The 22,352-nt window shown below is 42.2% G+C and overlaps 1 protein-coding gene across 2 annotated transcripts in view; it reads left to right on the forward strand.

Annotated features, from left to right (window-relative positions):
- The first annotated feature begins 238 nt into the window (after positions 1–238).
- whrna (whirlin a) overlaps positions 239–22,352 on the forward strand; it is a 243,752-nt gene continuing 221,638 nt past the window's right edge. For both annotated transcript variants that reach the window (XM_049604182.1, XM_049604183.1), the window contains exon 1: positions 239–1,841. In XM_049604182.1, the coding sequence (XP_049460139.1) occupies positions 1,098–1,841 (744 nt within the window). In that variant the 5' untranslated portion in view covers positions 239–1,097. The remainder of the gene's footprint in view (positions 1,842–22,352) is intronic.

Here is a 22,352-nt window from a genome sequence, read left to right on the forward strand (position 1 = left end):
CGACTGAAACTTCAATTTATCTTCAACTATCACAGAACATACACATGGGCTTTAAAATAAAGATTTAAAACATAAAAATTGAAGCTGCAGAGCCCAAAAGGCAGGCTACTGTGTCTAATTAAAGTCCTCTTTTCATGGGTCTAACTTATTGGTGGCGGAAGTGCCATAAGCATGGGAGCGCGAGCGCATGTTGTTGACTGCGCGAGGCTGCGTCATTTCCTGACAGAGGACGGTCAGAGGCGAGAGAGCCGCCAGTCTCTCCACTCTGTCGCTGTAGTAACGTCTGGGAAGCGGAGACACCGAGCAGCAGGTCACCTCAGCAGCCCAGGCGGACGGATAATAAAAACTAAACCAACTGGAGAACACGGCGCGTGCTCCGTGAAACACCGCCGGATAGATATTTTTATAAACTTGACGTCGTTTGGAAGTAACACTGACACCGGAGCGGGATAGTGTGGACAGCTGGACACCGAGCAGGAGCACAAAAATAACTTTTTATCCTCTTTTTGTCGTCGTCGAGGAAATATCTTCACTGTCTGGGTCGCGTGCGCAACAGTGGACCAAGTACAAGTCGATTTAAGTTGTGCTGTTGTTTGTATTTGTGCCCGTGGAGCTGGTGACGGTGAGGCGGACACCAGAGAAGCGGCGGCTCGGCAGCCACCTGACCTCCTGGAAAATAAGACCGCAGCTAATGACACGCAGGCTGAGAGCCTTACGTGGCTCATTACTAAGCTCTCTGCCTCTCTCCACGAGGTTGTTGCACGTCCAAGTCTTGACGCACCCTTCCACACGTGAAGTTTGCAGAATCCAATTACTGATAGCCTATCTGAATTATGGTAAGTGCTAATTAATTTGTGTCAGCTGTGAAATTGAATTAGTTGGGACTTAATTGCCCGTTGAAGTTGCCCCCTTTCATCGCTCTATCCAGTAATAAGCGAGTGATCTGTCAGCGCCAGACAGCATGGATATAACCGGAGTGCACGTCCTCCAGCAGCGGTCGTGATGCCAAGCGCCGGTCTGATCCCGCGCCGCCAGCCCGTAATGCCTGCACTCTAACCCGCACCAGTGTGGCGCCGTGTCCCTGTCGCACCGCCAGGATGAGCAGCACCGACCTGGAGCGCATGTCGCTCAGCTCCTCGGCAAACTCGGTGGCCTCCAGCGCGCGGACGTTGTCGGCCAACGTGAGGAAGCTGCACAACGCGCTCAACCTCCTGCTCAACGACTTCGAGAGGGAGCAGTTCATCCACTGCCTCAATGTGTACCACTCCAAACGCAACGTGTACGACCTGGTCCAGACCCTCAACGTGATCCTCAACGCGCCCAGCAAGCGGCAACTTCTGCCCATGCTGCGCCTGGTCATCCCCCGCTCTGACCAGCTCCTCTTCGAGCAGTACACCTCAGAGGGCCTCTACTTAAAATCGGATTTAGTTGCAAGCAACGGCAACGCCGACCCCCCGCCGGGCGACTTCCCCAGCGCCAGCCCTACTCCCCCCGGGCATTTCTCTCCAAACAACCCACCCGAGTTCCAGGTGGCGTTGCGCGGCTCGCCGGACAGCTTCAGCACCAGCAGCGATGGGACAGCTCCCCTCGTGCCGCTGCTCGGGAGGAACTTTGTCCACGAGCCGCCGGGTGAGATCCGGCAGGTCACCATGAAGCGACACAAGAGCAACGAGGGCCTGGGCTTCAGCATCCGCGGCGGCTCGGAGCACGGGGTGGGCATCTACGTGTCTCTGGTAGAGCCGGGGAGCCTGGCGGAGAAGGAGGGTCTCCGCATCGGCGACCAGATCATGAAAGTCAACGACAAAGTCTTCGACAAAGTCACACATGCTGAAGCAGTGAAGGTAAGTTTCCCTTTGCTTTTTGCACCACACCAAACCTGCACAGCTTTCACAACCTCTCCATGCAGGGTGTAAATTGGTGGCCCGCAGCGATTCAGTGAACTGGCACGAATGCCACCGTCATGGGAACTATTTGCACTGACCCTGTCCTCTGCATCTCCTGTGTGTAATAAGCTACTGCCCCATATTAATTATGTGTTTGGCCCCCGTGTCTGAAACTGACCTCTTGACGCTAACAAGCCTCAGATTGTTGAAGGAAATTGATTCTGTTGGCTGGGAGCAGCTTTGGCTATTTGTTATATCAGCAGGAAGTGTACTGCAACAGCACTATGAGTGTAAACTGTACCTTGACTGCTACCTCTAGGAAGCATGCATGTAACTAGACACTCTGAGAGCAGCTGGTAACCAAAGAGGAGTGTGTGTAGCCTCAGTGCTGGTTATACTTTCCTGCGGGCTGTTGTTAATGCCCAACATCTATTAGCAAATTAGGCGATAAAAAGAGCATGCCTGATTTGTGTACAGTGAGGATTGATTTAGGAGGAGACCTTGTGAGGTCCTTGGTTTTTATGAGCTGTCCGCGGTGCTGAAAATTCATCTTACGGTTTTCTTCTCTTCCTCCTGACAGCTTCTGCCTCTTCTCTCACTACTTCAGCCGTGCTTCTCTGATCGATTTTGTGATTGCACTCATTCACACCCATTTGCCCACTCATACCACAGGGAATTAGAGTTATTTAAAAGGTTCAAGTCACTTGTAAAGCATTTAGAAAGTCGCACTCATGGTCAATGCTTTTGCTCCATATTTATTGATTATACTTCTTTTTAAATGTTTGGGAAAGCCATACCTGTGAAAACATCTTAACCGCATATGACACCTATTGTAGCGTATGATTGTTTTACTCTTTTGTGTCTGTATTTATTGTTGCAAAGTTCTTATGCTGCCTGGTGATGATGAGACTTTTACCTAGGAAAATGAAAGGCAAAAAGAGTACACCACTTTGATTTCCATCCACTCAGACAGCCCTTTATTGCACTGACAATGACAGAGGAGTTATTTTTCAGTATAAAAAACAAGAGGCAACAATACTACCTGTACAAAGCCACAAAAAAAAGTACGAGATACAGTATCTTCAAGCTGCTTTTTAGAATAGTGATTGCATCTGTAGTTTGAAAGGTCACTCCGACAGCCAGGGATTATAGCTCAAATTGAGTCCTCTCTAACCTTCACTGATCTTGAAAAAGTCGTCCGAGCTTTTATCTCCTCTCGCCGCGTGGACTTTAGTAATTCACTTTATGCAGGGCTGAGCCACAAGGCAAGCTCTCACCTTCAGTAAATCCAAAATGGTGAACCTATGGGCTGTTGACTAATGCCAAGAGATGAGAACATGTTGCCCCTGATTTAGCCTTTATTCACTGGCTGTCTGTGTGCTTCAGAATATATTTTAGGCTTCACAGAGTCCATGTCCTTGATACATTTATAGATGATATACTTACATTTAGCTCCCATACTATGTCACAGATCCTCTGATCGGTTTAATGGTTCTATTTTGTGGTGTAAAACACTCTAAGTGCTACCAAAGTGTCTCTGAGAAAGACGCATAATCCCTGTGTGTAAATACACAGCTCTCTATTGACGTTACACTGACGATGCATGTTTAATTGAAGAGGACATTGGCCTAATTCTGAGTCAGTAGTACGTCCAAATCTGCTCTACAGACTCAGGACTGCAGCAGAGCCGCTCTGCACCTCATATCGAACGTGCTCTCAAACTGCGTCGGGTGGAATACTAATGGCAGAATTAGCCATCCTACATTTTTTCCCCCCAATCAATTTTCTCCATATTTAAAGTTGTCTTTCATTTGTGGAGTGAAGACATCGATTGCTGTTACTGTAAAATGAACAGTTGGAGAGTTTCGCTCTCCAGGGTTCCTTTGAGACATTATTTTTTGTGAATAGTTTGAGACTAAGAGGGACTGAAACCAACGACTGATGGAAAAATATGTGGCTTGTATGTGTCTACATCTCTCTGTTGTAGTATTTCTTAACTTTCTTTATTCACACTTGTCTCATTTTCAGCAAATACATATTCATGTGCTACTATTAAGCCATCCACAATGATGATGGTGCAGCCATGACTATGAATACCACTAGTTACACTGCTACCACTGCTGCTTGGCTTCTTGCTGTTATGAGTCTGACAGGGCAGGCTCCCAGCCAACAAGAGAGAAGCCCTTTCTGAGATAAAATCCCCCTGGAGGTTATTAATGCTTGACTTCATTTATTTTAATGCCTTCTCAGTTTAGTCTAAACGTTATTGCAGGCTTTTAGAACTGTAATCATTTTAACCATTTAAACTCTGCCACAACGACTTCTGAGTTCACCTACAACTAATATTTTGGTGGAGATACCAATCTATGATATTCCTACCTGACATCATAACATCTTAAGTCTCAATATGTCACTCATTCTAAGCTTATAATAACTTTAGTAATATCTTGGAAGAAGCATATGTGACGCTGTCTGTGCGAAAAGTTTTGCCAAATTCAAGCAGGAGTTTTGCTGATATTCAATTTCCGCTATATGTTACACAACCATTTTTCACTTAAGGGAATTGTGGGCAGACTATTGAACTCCTAATTGATTTTAAAAGCACTTACTTTGTGTTTGAGGAGTCTAAATACTAGATTGAATCAATAATTGAATCAGGCCTCAAACAGCAACACTGTGAGAAAAGCTATACTTCTTTAGAGGTTAAAGGTCCAGCGTGTAGGACTGAGGGGCATTTATGAGATTCATAACTGTGTTTATAATCACCTGAAAATAAATTTAGAACAGGCTGCTTATATCAACATACAGAGTTCGTCCTTTTCCACTGAGGCCTCCATGTTTTTCTACAGTAGCCCAGAATGGACAAACCAAACACTGGCTCCAGATAGGGCCATTTTCATTTTGTGTTTTCACATTGGTCACCCTATTTCTCCTAAATGCTTCCCACGCAGGAGAAGTTTCAGTTCTGCAACGTCACCACTAGATGCCACTAAATCCCCCACACTGGACCTTTACATGATTCAATATGCATATTTTATGTACATTTAATTACTTCAATAGCTTTATCAATCATAGCTTCTTACTAAAACATATTAACACATCACAACATTATTTATCCCTACAGTTTAGAGCCATATCATAAACTATGGACACAGCTCAGTGGATTTAAGCTTCTGGCATATTTGACAGATGAAATGTCACCTTTGAATAAGCTGCTGTCTGGACTCTGTTGATGAATGCATTTGTGACAGCAATCACATCTGATCTAGCCTCCTCACCTCGGATTGAACTCTTCTCCCACAGAGTATCCACATTCAAAGCCCCACTCATCAGAATTTTTCTATTAAGGTTCAGTCAATTCACTGTGTGTAATGTGAAAGCGGTCTGAGTAATAAATCCAAAGAGAATTATCACCTATCTTGGCTGCTCCACAAAGCTGTGGTCGGCTCGTTCTCACAGCTCTCATCAACCCTGTTTCCAGCAGCAGCAGGCACCTGTTTTCAGCAAATAGGCTCAGATAAACCCACTGTACTCAACCTTCAGACAAAGTTAGCAACTAGATTGGGAAGAAAGTGGAATATCTAGCCGCTCAGGACGTTGGTGGAAACCAAACCAGACATAAGGAGAGTCAATATTGACAGAAACGTGACTCCAAGCGAGTGATAATGTTGATCCACGTCTGCGGGATGTGTGAACAGGCAATTTTTCTTTAGCAAACAAGCTAGCTATAAAATCTTCATAAGTTTATTTGTCAGAGCTGTTTGTCTCCCGGCTATGTTTGGAGAATGTGATCTTATCCTTACTTTTCATACTTTGCCGCTTGGGCAGAGGCCCCAGTGTTAATATAATGACTACAGGGCAGCCTTTTGTGTTGTATCTCAATGCAGAAGGGGTTTGTGGTTAAGTTTAGGTGACAAAACCACTTGGTTAAGGTTAGGAAAAGATCATAGAACACCTTACTTTGGTGGCACAAATGCCACAGCTGATATTTTTGCCTCCCAGGTCAAAGTCCTGTGCTTGTTGACCCATCCACCTCCACTCTCACCCACTGTGATAGAACTTTCATGCTCTTTAAACTATGTCTGCTGCTCTGAAAGTGTAATAATGAAGCAGGTGGGTTTACAGTGAAGTTGGATGAAACCCCTCTGCGTCTCACACAGATGCTAAAGGGTGACCCTGGCATCATTTTCACTGCCCAAGCATTGTATTTCGTCTCTCTGGGAGGGAGACCAGGCACGTTTTGAGTTGTCTTAGCCAACAAATAATGCCAGGAATAATGCCTTTAAAGACCGCACTATACAACCCAATCTTATTTCCACCAAGTGTAGATTGTGTTTTGATTCTGTTGCAGTTTTGCTCATTTGCTCAGGCAGAATGTTATATGAAAGTCACTTAGCTTTACCCCATCACACGCACACAAATAACAAATCTAATCCCACACAAACAACTAGGCTGGATTTAAATAAATCTTTGCAACTTATTTTGTTTCCAGCACATTAGTCATTCACACTGTCGTCCGCCCCCACCCCCCCACCCCCTCCTCCCCGCTGTATGCTTCTACTTACGCTTAATCTGCTCCACTTTAGCAAACCTGTGTTGCCTGATGAGTTCGGGGATGGCCTCTGAAAGCAGTAGATTGTTGTTTGCCCCAGGGGACGAGTCAAGGGCTTACAGCTGTATTTCTCTCTGTCTCTGACTCTCTCCTCTTCCTAAGAGCCTGCCTTGGACCTGGTCCCTAGAGTCACTGCCAAGGTTAGCTACCCTGTCAGCGTTTAGACTTTTTGTTTTATCATCTGCTCTGTGGTGTGCTGGACAGTTCGGTGATGTGACTGGAGAGGAACAGGGACATAAATCGTGTTGTTTTGGAGCCCGAGTCACAACAACATCGAGAAAAGCAGTCTTGTCTCGCCATCAGCCACAGACTGCCTGTCTCTCCGACTTTTTAATCTGATTGGTCTCAACTCTGTGTAGGGTGCGAGAGAGGGAAACACAGGCAGAATGATGGCGTAGAGACACAAAGATAAGCAACAAAAAAGAAAGAGGGCAAGACACAAGACAAGATTAGTCGACTTTTTTTCCCGTCTTCTTCTTGTCTTCATTTGTTTTGAACCCTGTCTACAGCTGCTCCAAGAAATACCTTAGTTTGGCGTCTTTGGGACAGCTGAAGTTATGACCGCCCTGCGTAGAGACCAGAGGAAGAGGGGATTAAAAAAATGATGAAGACTTGGCCGTTCCGAATTCACTGGGTCGACACCTGGGCAGCTGCCAGGCACATTGACATGCAAAGACTTGGCCACAAGTCAGAGAAATGGGAGCTGAGCGGCCTGGAGCAGCACTGCAGACTGCTAATGGTTGGTGTGTTGATTAGATGGTGGGAGGCAGATGGAAATCTCCTTAAACTTGAGGAAGGTATGAATTGATTCATGACTTGGAGCTGATTCTGTGCTTGTGACAGAGGTTCGTCTTGCTTGGAGTTGTCAATAGTCAGACCTGCTGTCGAGAGTTTTTAGTTACTTTGCCCAAAACCCGAAATAAATATCTACTTTCTTTAAGTTGGCTGCACATGAACAGCAGCAGAATCACTTTGCATGTTATTATACACAGTAACGTCCCTAGAAATTACTCATAAGGGTGGCCTCATGGGGCCGTTGAAATTGTGGGTGACACACCAAAACCAAACGCCATAAATGAATTTCAGGAATTCTGTAATGCTGTTATGGTATATAGGCTGGTTGAAACCTGTTGATATAAGAGTTAAGGAATCACACGTTGATATGCTTTGGTTCTTATGCAACAGTTAATGTTACTAGGGATGCATGATCCAGCTTTTTCAGTCTAGATACTGATCCTTGGGCTTTGGATATTGGTCGATACCAATTAGCTGTATGCATCACTGTGTGGAATCGACTGGGATTATTCTCTCATGTGAAAAGCAATATCAAGCTTGAATTAAATATTGCTTTCCGGACTTCATTAAATAAAATGTAACAAATAAAAACACAGATATAATTTACTGAATTATTTATTATTTAAATGATAAATTATGCACCAGCAACTTGGTAAAAAAAAAAAAACTACAGTTCAAATCTTAACATTTTAGGGGCCTGGAAACGTTTTGGAAGAAAATGACTTTTTTTTGAAAAGTCATAGAAATTTGCTTCACAAATAACTATATTATAAAGTATATATAGTGTATATATTATGTGAATGTTCAGGCAGATCAGTCATTTGGTGTTTTGTTGTTGTATGGGAATTGTCAGACTCTGACTGAAGTTGCAGCTTTCACTTAGCTGATGCCGATTTTTTTAATGTCTGGACAAGTACATGACATGACATGAAAGACCAAGACCCAGGACACACAAAATGTGGACTGTGTTGTTGGGAAATATATAAAGGAGGCAAGGGGGAGATTTCCTCAATATTAATTCATAGATTTTACTTTACTCCTTCTAAGCTTTACAGGATGGGTCTACTGGCTAATAATCTATGTTGGAAATGTCAGGCATGAACAGGAACATTTCTACATACAATGTGGAAATAAAAACTGTGGAAAAAGTTGTGGATCGGCAAGTGGTTGGGTATGACAGTACATAAATCTCCAAGGCTATGCCTTATGGGGACCAAACAGAATCACTGAATGTATGAAAATATGACCTTGTTGTGATAAATATAGTATAGTAAAGTCATCACAGCTGCTTGAGTGATCCTCAGGTTCTGGAAGAGTGCATCACCTCCAGATTTGAAAAATGGAAGGAAGCTGTGTTAGAAATTGTGTCATACGAACACATGTTAACCAGGGTCAGCAATGAAGTTGAAGGCTTTAAGAGGTCATGGGCAGGCTTTTTTGTTTGTAATGTGTGTTGCACTGTAATGATGTGATTTTTAGTTTTATTGCTGTGGTTGCTAAATTAGTATTTTGGGTCTAAGAATGTGTAGCAACCAGGTGCCTGTGGATTTGTTGAGTTCCAATAACAGCACTGTCGGTTTGTTCAGATTTGACTGAATAGTTAAATAAAACTTTGAACTAGAAACTGGACATTTCAAACATGGGAGAGGCAGGGCAAGCTAACCATGCTAAAGGAGCTAACATGAAGCACCAGGCTGCTGTGTGAATCAACTCCCATTACTGGCATTTTTACCTTAGTGACCAGTGTGACACCTGCTGGCAGCTGCAGACTCCCCTCTCATCCCCCATCAAACAAGGGACCATTTTGGGTGCCGTGTCCTGTGTCCAGAAACTAAGCCCTAACTGCAGAGATACTATGTGCGCTGAAGATGCCTTACTAATGTTATTCCTACAAGTCACATCCAGATAGCTCCCAGATTTGCATACGGTAAATGCAAATGCTCATAAACAGTATCTGTACTTTTGAACTTAGTCATTATTTAAAGAAACTTACTGGTGAATTTTGGCATGATTATTGTTTCATGTACCGTTATACACAGAGAATGTATGGTCATGAGAATTTGCCTCAGAGGCATAGAAAAGTCATAGAAATTTATTGGTAAATATGTATATAAATCTTTTATCAGGATTGTATCAGGGTGTATCAGGCCACCTCTTGGCCACGCCAATAAGACCCCATGCAGAGGCATCTTTGCTTTCTTAATTTGATATAATCCCCTTTGAAACAGGGTGGTGAAGCTTCAACACAGAGAAAGTGTCTCTGAATTGCCACACTGGGCTGAATACAAAGCAAATCTTCTCCTGGAAATCACGTTATTATTCGTATTACATTCGAGGCAGTGTTCGCGTCAGCCTAGTTTAACCTAGGGACCCTCTGACGGCTTGTGCAACATGTTTGGCTACCACGGAGGAAATAAATTCCAGATGAGTGAAAATGAGTCAAAGTGTCCCCTGCCGTCTTCACAGCAGAGATGGACCAGGGACTGAGTCATCTGTCAAACTGCCAAGAATTACTGCTCTCTCAGAATGTCATGATGAGGGAAAAAAAAAAAAAAAGGCTGAAAAATCCCAAAGTGTTGGAGAAAATCGTTGCAGAGGCTGACAGGGGAGAGTGTGAATACTGTATGTGACTGACAGACGAGCTACACAAATGTGAGATTTACATTCTGCCTGCGAATATTTCATGTTTCAGTTCAAGAATGAGGACTCTCTTTAGGTATTTGCGCAAGCAGACATCTTATAACCAGGATTGTTTAATATATATTCGGGCCAGTTTGGTAGTCTAATAAAAAATGTAAAGTAATTGTGTATTGGATTTTCTTGAGCATACATTTTAAAGTTGTTCTTTTTAAATTTTATACATTTTTGCTGAGCTCTGGCATCCAGCTCAGCCGCAGTTACAGCTCAGACCACATGTCATATGTGCTAGCCTCAGTGTGTGCATCTGACAGTCTTGACAGTGCGAAGACACAGTGTGAGGAGCATAGGCTGCTATAGCTGATTAAGCACTGCGGTGAGCAGCCTGGAATAAATGAGGTGCTGTGCCTTTAGGCCTGGCCTCTGGGCTTGTGTTTACTTGTGTTGATTTGCACAGTATCTAATATCAGCCAGCAGATTTGTCTACTAAGTCACCAAAAAAGTTCCGGGAGCATCTCTCTGTAAACATGGGGCTGATTGCTGCCTAAAGGCGCCCTGAAGGTTACACAACTCCAAACAAAAAAGGCACAAATGTCATGCTGGTAAAACCACAGAAAAAGGGAATTATTTCTTTCCTCTGTGCATATCCTCGAGCAAGACGTTTAACCCTTGTCTGATTAAGTGGCAAACAGTGGAAGATTTGCAGCCTTCTGGCAAGTTTCCTGCTGTAATGTTTCACTAAATATGAAGGAGGGCACTGCTGGAAAAAAACATGCTTGCTCAACAAACCTTCCTGGATAAACAAAATGCTTACTAAATAGACCAAACAAGTTCATAACTTGTTTTTTGGCCTCTTTCTGCCATGGCTCAGTTTATTACAGTCCCAGAAAGCCCACTGGTTTATATAACTGCTCCTGGATTTCAGATTGCATTTTATATCACAGAAGAGGCTCGTTTATTGGTGAATGTGTGCACCCATGCAAATAATTTATGTGTATACAAATCATGGTGCACTTACTATGCTCTGATTTGTGTGAAAGGTGCACCTTCTGAGTGGTTAGGAGAATGCGGTAAGTAATAACTAATTAGAAAGTGTCACCTCTATCTTGTAGCGACTATACATTTCATTAAAATGTACTGTAGCTGCAGGAACAGCCTGTGTTCGTGATGAAATGAGGGGACCTTTGGCTGGCGCTCAAATTTTTCATGTAACGATTTGTGTTGCGTAAGTAATCTTTTTTTATATATATATTTAAGCACTTGTTGCTTCAGCCACACAGGGTTATGTATATTATAAATGGCTTTTTTAAACATTGGTAGTATTAATAAGAATTGATTTCAGTGTTGCAAAGACTAAAAACACAACAGCAAAAGAATCTTAGTCATAAGAAGCTTAGTCATTAAAAAAAAGGCTCCAGGAACACTGAAAAGCATAGAGTGCAATATACTCAATTTTCAGTGTGAATTAGTTAAGGGAATTAGGCAGTATAATTTAAGAACTTTTGCATTTCACTCATCTGTTTTAATTAATTTAATAGCAGTTCATTTTGTTTCATTGCGGTACATAATCACAGTTTAGTGGCATCTCAAGACAGCAATTTTTATTTGTTTCATCTGGTAATAAGGTTCCCCAACTATTTATACTGCATGCATTAGTCTCCTAATGTATTACTCCTCAGTATATAAATGTTCTTTGAGCACGGCCGCCATCTAAACTGGCGAAAAGCCTGACCTGACAGTTACCACAGTGTTCCCAGTGACTGTAGCAGCGTATGGTTAGATGTGCTGTCACTGCTACTTCCTGCTAATTGGTTTGTTTTGACTGACAGTCAACAAATTCCCCCGGACAAGTGTTGATAAATAACATTGTGCGCCTTTTTGGTGCACAGCTGAGGCCCCAATGTTGCTCTATTTTGACTTTTACATTAGTGTACATTTTAATCGTAATGTGAAGCATTTGTTTGGGAAAAAATGAAGTTTATTTCAGTACTAAAATATCAGCTAATTTCCTTCCAGCTAACTTTGTAGTGCTGATTTGGTAAAACTATAACAAAATCAAGCACTGGATCTTTCCTATAATATAGTCAACTGGAAAATTGGACTGTTAAAATGCTGACTGCTCTACTCGGGCAACAGCAGCCTATAATGGAGAGGAGCAGATTGAATTGTTGGACCAGCTGGGAAACTCTGATTAAACAAAGTAAAAGGGAGCTACTGTACTTCAGACACTCCCCTTGTGGTGCCTTTGAGCAAGACTCTTAGAGCAGCACCTCTCCGCTCCACTGGCCAGCAGTTACTTGGCCACAGGCTTGTACTGGCCAGCTTCCAGTTGTGACTGAGTGGCTGTGTGAGTATGAAACGGGTCGTGGCTGAAGTTTGGAGCGATAGTGCTTGTTCTTCTTAAAGTTTTGGCAGATTGAACTCTCCGCCTCAAGGACAGAGGAAAGTTTTCATCAGCTGCTCGGGTCCCGTCCTGTGATGTGACGCTGGACGATTGCCTTCTTCATCAGCTAACGGTTCCCATGTTGGCTAAAAGTTTAAAATGTACCCCAACAATCCCTCCATTTCTGTGTTGTGTTAAAATTAAATGCTGAACCATCATATTCATACCGCTCAGCTGGAGGGTTTTCTACATTCTTCAAACATTTATCTAACCCGCAGTGAATAAATGTTTGCACACTGTTTAATTCTCCCTGACCCGATTTAACCCAAACTTAGAATATGTCTTTCCCCCTTCTTTTCGCCACACTGAGTCTACTTTTTATCCTCACAGAAAAAAAACAGAAGTAGAGGTGTTTTATTCATTTCAGGTAGTAACTACTTAAAGTGGAGGAGTCAAAGTCTCTCAAGCTTTTAATCAGGAGGGATGGTGGCAGAGATTGAGTGCTGGTCAGATGTTGTGGTTGCAGTATAAGGAGTTTGCAGAGGGGAAGAAAATGGTGGGAAAGGAAGCACAAACAGGATAGATGGATGAAACAATAAATGGTAATGATTCTTTTACACAGAACAACTGAGGTCATAGTACATTAGATTTTTGCTTGCATTGGCCATATTGTGATAAATATTGACGTATTTTATGATTGATTTTAACCATATTGCCCATCTCCCTGAGTCCCTCAGAGATTAGTGCAGCTCCATACTTGTTTCCTTCTCTGTAATCATCATGTGAAATATTTATAAATATCTTTAATTAAGTGGGCGGGGGCCAATTGTGACCAGCTTTGTGTTGTGGCATGCTGCATGATGAATATTGAGATGTTTACTGGTGTTTGAGGGCTGATGTGAAGACTGAGTGGGAGATGATGGAAACACACTGAGAGGAGTTTGTATTGCAATTTATATGTTGTCAGTCAGGGCAGGAGGTGATGCCATGTGCAGCAGTTTTAGGGCTAGACCACATAAACAGATTTTTATGTGTTTTGGCCTTTTGTCTGAACAAACAAACCTTTTGTGAAGATTTTCAGGCTGAAGATTTTCATAAACTCTGTTGTCAGTGTTTTGACATGTAGACAGGGGAAATTGAGGTTTTGGCTTTTAGCATCAGTGTGTGTATCGTTATCTCCACTGTTTGACGTCACAAATGAGGTGGTATTTTGTGCAGTGACAGACGTGACCAAAATAATGCTGGTTCTAATCTTGCTAACATGTTTACTAGGGTTAAATGGTAAATGGGCTGCACTTGTATAGCGCCTCTCTAGTCTTCTGACCACTCAAAGCAGTACACTACGTCACATTCACCCATTCACACACACATTCACACACTGGGGGACGAGGCTACCATACATGGTGCCACCGGCTACTCAGTAAGCATTCACATGCACTCACACTCTGATTTAACAGTCATCAAGAACAATTTGGGGTTCAGTGTCTTGTACAAGGATATTTTGACATGTGGATTTGAGGAGCCGAGGATCGAACTGCCAATCTGGATTATTAGTGGATGACACAGCTGCCCTGGGTTGGGGTCAAACCGGTTTATATATCAAACAAACACCAGACTGATACCAACTGGTATTCCAGATTTTACCAGGCATTGCACCTGACTTGAGAGGGACCATTTTATATTGTTATATTGTGATATTCACTGATATGTTATTCACTAATAAACAAACTAGGCCAGTGGTTCCCAACTGGTGGGTCCTGGTCCAAAAGTGCGTCTCGGATTCATTCTGAATGGACCGCAAGTGACTTGCGAATGTGTAAAGTTTGTAAAGAAACACTTTATTTTGAAGTACAGTGAATTTCTGGCACAGAGCTTTTACTTTGAAGTGCAATTTCCTGCTGTAGAGTGAGTGACTAACAGACTGCTACATGACAGAAACAGCTAACTAGCTCAGTGACATGGCCAAATGCAAGTATGACACTGAATACACTGAACTGGTTGGACCTTATACAGATGACTCAGGAGAAATCTCGACCCTGTGGCTGGACCAGTTTGGGATTTCTGAGCGAGACTATTTGCTGTTGGCTATATTTTATGTCATTTACAGTGACAGTAAGTAGCCTAGCTTGTTATTAGAGATGGTCATTTACCAGAAACGTTCAGCTCCCTGGTGATCTCCCTCCAGCCAGCTGCCACCATGTAGATTATTCATCATTTAACTTTATGAATCAGTCATTACTTGTCCATCTGTGCTTTCAAAGCAAGTAGCAGGGATAAATAAAAACAGAGCCTTCAACAAATCATTGCACCCCCCTCACTCACGGTCAATTAGGACACCTCTTTCTCCGGCTTCAAATGTAAAGTGTTGCCATATTGGCACAGTTTTAGTTTTCTTGAGAGACTAACTCAACATCACTTAACACATGAACTTTCCGGTACACATACAAAGCATGTGTGTTCTCCCACCTCCCACCCCTGCTGAAATTTGATGTCCTTAATGTTGCTGACACTGACCTATGCTCTTCAATAAAGTCACACAACAGTGGCTCAGTTAATCAGTTTAATAAACAAACATGGTATTATGTCAATCACATTGTCATACGGCTTATTACTAATGCAATACGAGTTGATTTCAGTGCTGTGATGCTGTCAGCAAAGGCTGCTGATGTAGGCTCCTTTTTTAATTTGCCCGAATGTGTCATCATGACAAATGCCAGTTCAGCTTGTTCGCATAAAATCAAATCAAATCAGTCAAACTGGTTTAAGCTCGTACACTGGACTGGACTAGCAAAACTGGAAATCGACCGAACTTCTTGTTCTTCTTCTTTGCCTGGCTTCAGGGTGACAGTAATATGCCTTCCTGTTGGTTTGGCATGCTCTTGACAGCAGCACCTTAATTGTGTTTTTCATTTGTACCTAGATTTATTTGTAAGTGTGTTTTTCTAAGAAACGAAGGAGGGAAACAACCCGTTTACCAAAATCCCCATGTCCGTGTGGATTAGGCCTTAAACTATAATTTCACACTTGTTGATGTTTCGTCCTGCTGTTTCCTGTCTGCCTCCTTTATCCTTCTAAAATACTTTTGTTCTGATGTAGACCCACACTCTCACCTTCAGGTGTCCAGACAGAAGATGATAGCTTATACCCTTTTGCTCTCACTTACTTTTTGTATTAATGCAAGCTCACACATTTGTACATACAGTTCACCCTATGAGCTCTCCTGGCACTGACTCAGTAATACGTCTCCTCCTCCCCATCCTTTTGTGTCAGATATCTCATCATTATGTCCATCTTAAGGCAGCGTTTTTATTCTCCTCTGGTTGGCCCACCTGGGGTCCTCTGGACAGATTTGCTGCCAAAGTGACTCTATTGTAACGGTCTAATTGCTTTACAATGAAGCCGCCAAATGCTTCAGTTCACAGCGAAGGTGTCCCCAATCCATCACCTGGTCTCCACAACACTAAATCACCGGAAGCAGTCATTAATATCCGGTCAATGAGCTGAATCCCTCCATTTCTGTTCACTTCTGTCTGCAGGCAGGAAATGACTTATTCTATTAGCCCCTTGGGTGCCTTAAGTTTTACAGACATCAGATTTTATTATTTAAGGCCTGTGGTGAGACCACAGTCACACCTCATGTGAAGATAAAGTTGAATTTGTAGTGTTACGTGAAACGCCTGTGGGTATGCACTCAGTTTATTAGTACAACTATCTCAAACTAATCATAGCCCTGTGGCAAAATGTACCTTAATGAAGGTTATTGTGTTCAGTTGATTGTAGAAAGGTGCTGATTCAGCTTTTTGATCATTTTGGAGGCTTTAGCTTGTGTTGCTGTTATTGCAGTTTAGTTTACTCTCATAAATATAGGACCATTGTGTTAGACTGCATTCATTTAGCTAGGTGTAAGGCAAGGCAGCTTTATTTGTACAGCACATTTCATACACAATGGCAATTCAAAGTGCTTTACAGACAAATAAAATATAAAACATAATAAAGGATACAGAAAAGACTAAAGAGAAAAGATGTACAAGGTAAAATCAATTACTTAATGATTTCAAATTCAAAAAACACCATTAAGAATAGCAAAAGTGTGGACAAGAGGTGATAAGATAAAAAGATTATTTAAAATGATTTAAAATTAAGTTAGTTTTGCTTGTATTTTCATTTTGTGCCTGTTATGTTAGATTTGCCCTACATTATGGTGAAGAGAGTCACTTTAATAGATCTGTTCTGTGTAGATGTAAAGGTCATGATTGAGGGACCATAATTATTTTTTAGGCCTAATATGCATTTTGTATATAAATCCAAACTGGTAGAAAAAGATTTCCGCACATTTACATATATGCTTGCACACTTATGCAGAGCACACATGTGATGATGTATGTTTGGACTTACTGATGTTTACAGCACCTTACCAAGACGAAGCCGTGTGGAGCGGTGGTTGTTTTGCATCAAGCGTGAAATACAAGAGGTGCCAGGGCTTGACATTAACGCTTGCTAGGGGCAACGTGAACTCAGTGTTAGGGCAAGTGGAATGACTTAAGCAGTTGTCAGTTTGGGCAAGTGAAAAATAAGTGTAATATCTGGTGTGGCGTTATCTGAAAATAAACTGTGCACTGCATCGCAGGAGTGGAGCTGCATGTCTGAGTGTGTCACACCAAAAAGGGTTGAACATGACTGATGAGAAAAATCTGGCATATTAGTTTGATTTGATTTGATTTCGCCTTATTGTCAGAAAAAATCTGAAATGTGTCTTGCGTCCCAGGACATTGACTGTTTCACATAAATACAAAACACTCATGTATATTAAATATTACCTGTTACATTCAGTGTTTGACCCAGGCACACTGAGGCTACTTAGAGGCCATACTCTGATTTAACAGGTTGACAGACTGCGTAACAAATGAGCTCCTCAACCTGTTCAATCGAGCCTGTGGGACTCTAAATCTTCTGTGTGATGGCAAAAGCTCATATTCTTCAAATACCGTGTGAGAGGGGTCCGATGTTATACTACCAGCCAGAGACAACATTTTTTTAGTTGGAAACTATAGAAGTTAACCTTGTTATATACAACATATCATTACGGAGGTTAAAAATCTCTTGAAGGCTGTATGTGACAGACGGACCTTTTTGTGCACAGAAGCCAACATTAACCATCATGCCGGTGTGATCTGGTGTGATGTCATCCCTTTCTGAAGCTTTGTCATGCAGCTTTGAACTGTGTTGTCTTTTTTGGAGAGTTTGTAAATTGAATCTGTATTGATAAATCTGACATTGAATCTCTTTTTGATTATTTTAATCATTTTTTAATCCATTTTTCTGTGTTAAAAACATTTACTTTTATTGTTAGTTGTCCCAACTTGCTGTCCGTGATGCCTTTTAGCGTGTCGACCAATCAGAGGCTGTGTCCCTGACTTGTCCCTCAATGATGCCCTTCAGACTCTGAGCTTTGGTACAGTGCAGTCTGATAACTTTGATCACAGGTATCACCACAAGCTCGCAGTCGCCCTGACCTCAGAAGGGATTTATGGTTGAATCGAGCTTGTTGGATATTTTTCTCCGAGGCTCAGTCTCAGCCATTGTGGGAGTCATGAGACTACAGGAGGTCTGCTTTGAATTTCAGTGAAGATTTAGATGGTTCATTGTTACTTTGGTTTCGTCTGTTGCTCCTTGACAGGTATAATTATGAGCTGGGCACAGGGAGAGATGTCTATATAGCTCCCACACACACACACACACACACACACACAAAAGCTCGGTGGTGATTATTATCCTGCTCATGGAATGAAAGAGAGAAGTTGTATGAGAGATACAGAGACCTTTCTGGAGTGACAGAAACATGTTAAAGGAAGCGTCTGCTTCTCTTTGACAATTGGGTTATATTTTTAAAGTTTTGCCAACTTTTTCCAGGGCCTCTCAGACAGAGTTCATCTTGTTATCTGAGCCGCTTATTGGGATGTGGAAATGAAAGAAAAAAGCCTTCATGACCCCAAACCTTGGCAAAAATGTCATCACAACCACTATAGAAAAAGTGTCTTATCCACCTAAAGGACTTCAGATCAGGGCTGCCCCCTTAACATCGATGATTGGAAGCATTGTCGAGACACCGTTTCCTCTGCTTTCCCCAATATGTGATTGATCAATCATCGTCAGCTTCTGGGCTGCTCCTGTGTCTCATCACATTTTCATTTTACTTGTTTAATGATAGAGTTAGCCGTAGGGTTGGGTCAGTATCAAAAATTTTCTAACTGGTTTGATATCATGTCACCAGACTGGACTGACATACCGATTTTTACCAGCCGTCACACTTGATTCAGCAGCTGCTCCTGAGTGGAACATAATGAGACCATGTCCCAACAGCCAACAAGCATCTGACTATCGCTTTGCATCACGTAACATCCATCTAACATCTATCTGTCCACTTTAAATCCATTAAACCACGTACATATCAGCTGTGTGCTAGATATCAAACTGGATATGTAACCTCTTAAAAGACGGGTGAGGAGCCTACTTACTGTCTTCCTATGTTTGTAACATTACTTTTTTAAACACACATTTTATATTGTGGTATTTAGTGGGAATGACATACAATAGTTGACAGCAAGTTCAATCGGGACAGACAGGAGATTGGAGTAAAGATAACATTTAACACAGAATGTGAGTGTACAGATTAACAGATGATTTGTGCTGATTAAGATTTAACAGAAGTCTTTGGCGCTTGGGCACCAGAGGGAGATATTTTGTGATCGAGGGACATAAATCCCCCCATGGAGTCCAGACACTGATGATGGTGGTTGCTGATGACTCTGAGGCTGATGACTGCTGAGGGTTAGGCTGATGAATCAGTAAAGATTGGGTGGTGATGGGGAGGTGGAGGGCATGCACGTCGACAGCAAGAAAGAACCATATTTATAATGAGGAGCAGTAAGATGATAGTCTGACAGAGAAGGTGTGTCGCTGTGCTATTGGTTGATGTGAATCAGCTAACTCAATAGACCTACTCAGACAATGACACCCGGACACAGTGAGTGAGCATGCCTTCAATGAGTGAACGGCAGGGTGAGAAAAAAATGTAGAGCCTGAGAAAGAAAAGTATTGTCTTCATGGCTGAACTTCCTCTAGAGCATTGTTAGCCTAGCTTGTTATAAGTGATGGTCTTTTACCTTAGCAGACACTTTCAGCTCCCTGGTGATCTCCCTCCAGCCAGCTGCCACTGTATTTAGCTTTTTGCAGCGCAATAAGGAGGTGCTGTATAGATAGTTCCTCATTTCACCTTAATGAGTCTACCTTTCCGCATCCATTGTGACGTTTTTATTTATTTGTTTTATTTTTAATTACCCTTTTTTTTCCAGTTGACTTTTTTTTAATGCCTTTATTAGATAGGATAGACTATATGCGTGAAAGGAGGAGAGAAGGGACAACATGCAGCAGAGGGCTGCAGGCTGGAATTGAATCTGTGGCCACTGCGGCAAGGACAGTGTCTTTGTTAATGGAGTTCCTGCCCTACCCACTGAACTACTAGGCACCCCCATTGCAGCACCTTCAGAGCAAGCAACAGGAATAAGTAGAAACAGGGCTATTTAGTATACCTATTCATCAGCTTCAAATCCAAAAATTTCTTGAGAGACCAGCTCTCTCATGTCTCTTCTCGTCACCCCAAAAAAACACATGAACTATCGAGTAAACAAACAGTGTGTGCCATTCTTCCCCCCTTTCACCACTACTGAAATTTGATCTTCTTCATGTTGCCGGTGCTCGGCTTGACAGTAAATTGCTTGTGGCCTGTCAGACACTAGTGGCTCCATTATTCTACTTATAAACATAATATTGTATTAATCGTGTTGTCATATTGCTTCTTATGAATGCAATAAAGGTTTGATTTAGTGCTGTGACACCATCAGCAAAGGTTGCTGATGTAGGCTACTTTTTTATTTGCTAGAATGTGTCACAATGACGTGAAATGTGGTTCAGCCAGTTTCCATTAAAATTGAACTGGTTTTCAATTGACCCAACTATTGGAAGTAGTAAACCCACTTCTATATCATACATATATGGCCTTTGTGCTGTGATATGCTATTTCTCTGTTGAGGTTAATGTTATATGTCAGAAAAGTGTAATATTCTTGCAGTGTTAATGGGTGAAAGCTTTTTTCTGGTGAGGCAGCACATAATGAACTGCGTAAAACTCTGCATGACTACATCCCCAATCACTATTGGGCGCTATTATGATCCTGATCATGTAATCATTTATAGAGAGGTTTATTGTTTGCAGATTTAATTAAGTTATCTCAGTGTACCATATTTCATGTTGCAGAAATGTGGCAATGGTGCGAGCTTATCGTCCTCCCAATTAACATTTTTATTGCACGGTTATTTATGATCTTGGTTATTGTAGGAGCTGCTGGAAACTTTCCCTGTGATTGATGCTCTGTGGTTTCCTCTGTGGTTTGTAAGTTCTGCTCTAGTGGAGACTTACACACTCAGAATTACACACGTTCAGGCAAATTCTCCTTCACTGCCTGATGCAAGTGGCCATTCAATGATTGCTCTACTGGAGGAGGAGGAAGGAGAGGGATTTAATAGAGTTACGTAAGCACAAGAGAGGGACGATTTAAATAATCTCCTCCTGAGAAAAGGACTTCCTGGGAGGTAGTGAAGTCCTCTGATGTGTGAGTTAGCAGAACAGGATGAGAGTAAAAACATTGGGAGTCATCAGAGGAGAGCGACGGGGTTGTGTAAATCACATGGGTGTAGTACTGAATATCTTTATAATTGCATAGTTTGAATCACTAACATATTGAGATAGCGACCACAAGTAGAAAACTAAATCTTCTTTTGTGTGTCTGTCAGATTACACTATATCCTTCACAGCACACACAGCAAGGACCAACAGTGATCTGTTAGCCAGCCTAGATGTCTCTTTTATGTTTGGGACAACCGGAGAGGAGCCCTGCCGGTTATCTGATACCGTAGAGCCGCCTTACCTTTCTGCTGCTGACACACATACACACCTTAACGCACACACGCATTCACAAACGCCTCCTTCCTCCATACCATCTGCTGTCTGCCACTCTTTCAACACCATGAAAGAGATGCACAGACCTGAGGGATAATGAAAAAAAGAGCTGTTGAGAATATGGGAGGAGGTGGGAAGAACGGCTCTGTCGTGGTGGGTTGCACATTTGTAGTGACGCATGTATAATTATTTGATAAAAGTTTTGATTCCGAGCAAAAGTGATGGACATAATGGACATTCAACACGTACTCTTATCTGCTAGAGGTACGTGTGCAGCAGCCGAGGCAAGCAAGTGTTCCTGGGTTTGAATAATTTAAGAGGAGAGAGTGTTGTCACCTACCTGTGAGTACAGCCAATGGATGGCTGCTTTTTCTTATGCAGGTTTCAGTCTGGAGACTCAATTTGTTGTGTGTCACTCAGTGCAGCATTTCAGAATTCATACAGAGGGATTCACACAGGGAAAGATGGCTTTTGGCCTGCAAGAGAAAGTGAAGTAGGGTTTCAGAAATAACAGTCCAGGGGTCCTCCTTATTATACAGGATCTGTGTTAAAAGTGCATGTATGGACAAAGCCTAAAATGACCTGCGCTAAAAAATTATTTATAAAACTGTGTGTACGCTTGCCAGTGCACAATTTCCTTTATAGATCCTAAATCAACTTGGAATCATCCGCACATGGATCAGCCTCCTACCCCGCCCTCTACACACCTACATTCAGCCATAAATGTTCAATGCAAAGCACCTCATGAATGTTGATGAGCCTGCTAAACTATGGTTCTTTAGGATGAATTATGACAACAACCGAGTGTCACCGCAGAATATATGTTCACAGCAATCAGACTGATTGCTTCACACCTTGCCAAAATGATTGCGACAATCAGTGATGTCCCCACCCTGAGATATCATTTGAAAATGGAAGTTTGGTAGGTTAACACAATTTAATTTTTGAAGTTTTATTGTTGTTGTGAGTCTGGCCTGCATTATGAGTAGAACTAATAACAACAGTATAGAGTGTGACAGTTTACACA

The sequence above is a fragment of the Epinephelus fuscoguttatus genome, linkage group LG18, assembly GCF_011397635.1.
Source record: "Epinephelus fuscoguttatus linkage group LG18, E.fuscoguttatus.final_Chr_v1".
Classification (NCBI taxonomy): domain Eukaryota; kingdom Metazoa; phylum Chordata; class Actinopteri; order Perciformes; family Serranidae; genus Epinephelus; species Epinephelus fuscoguttatus.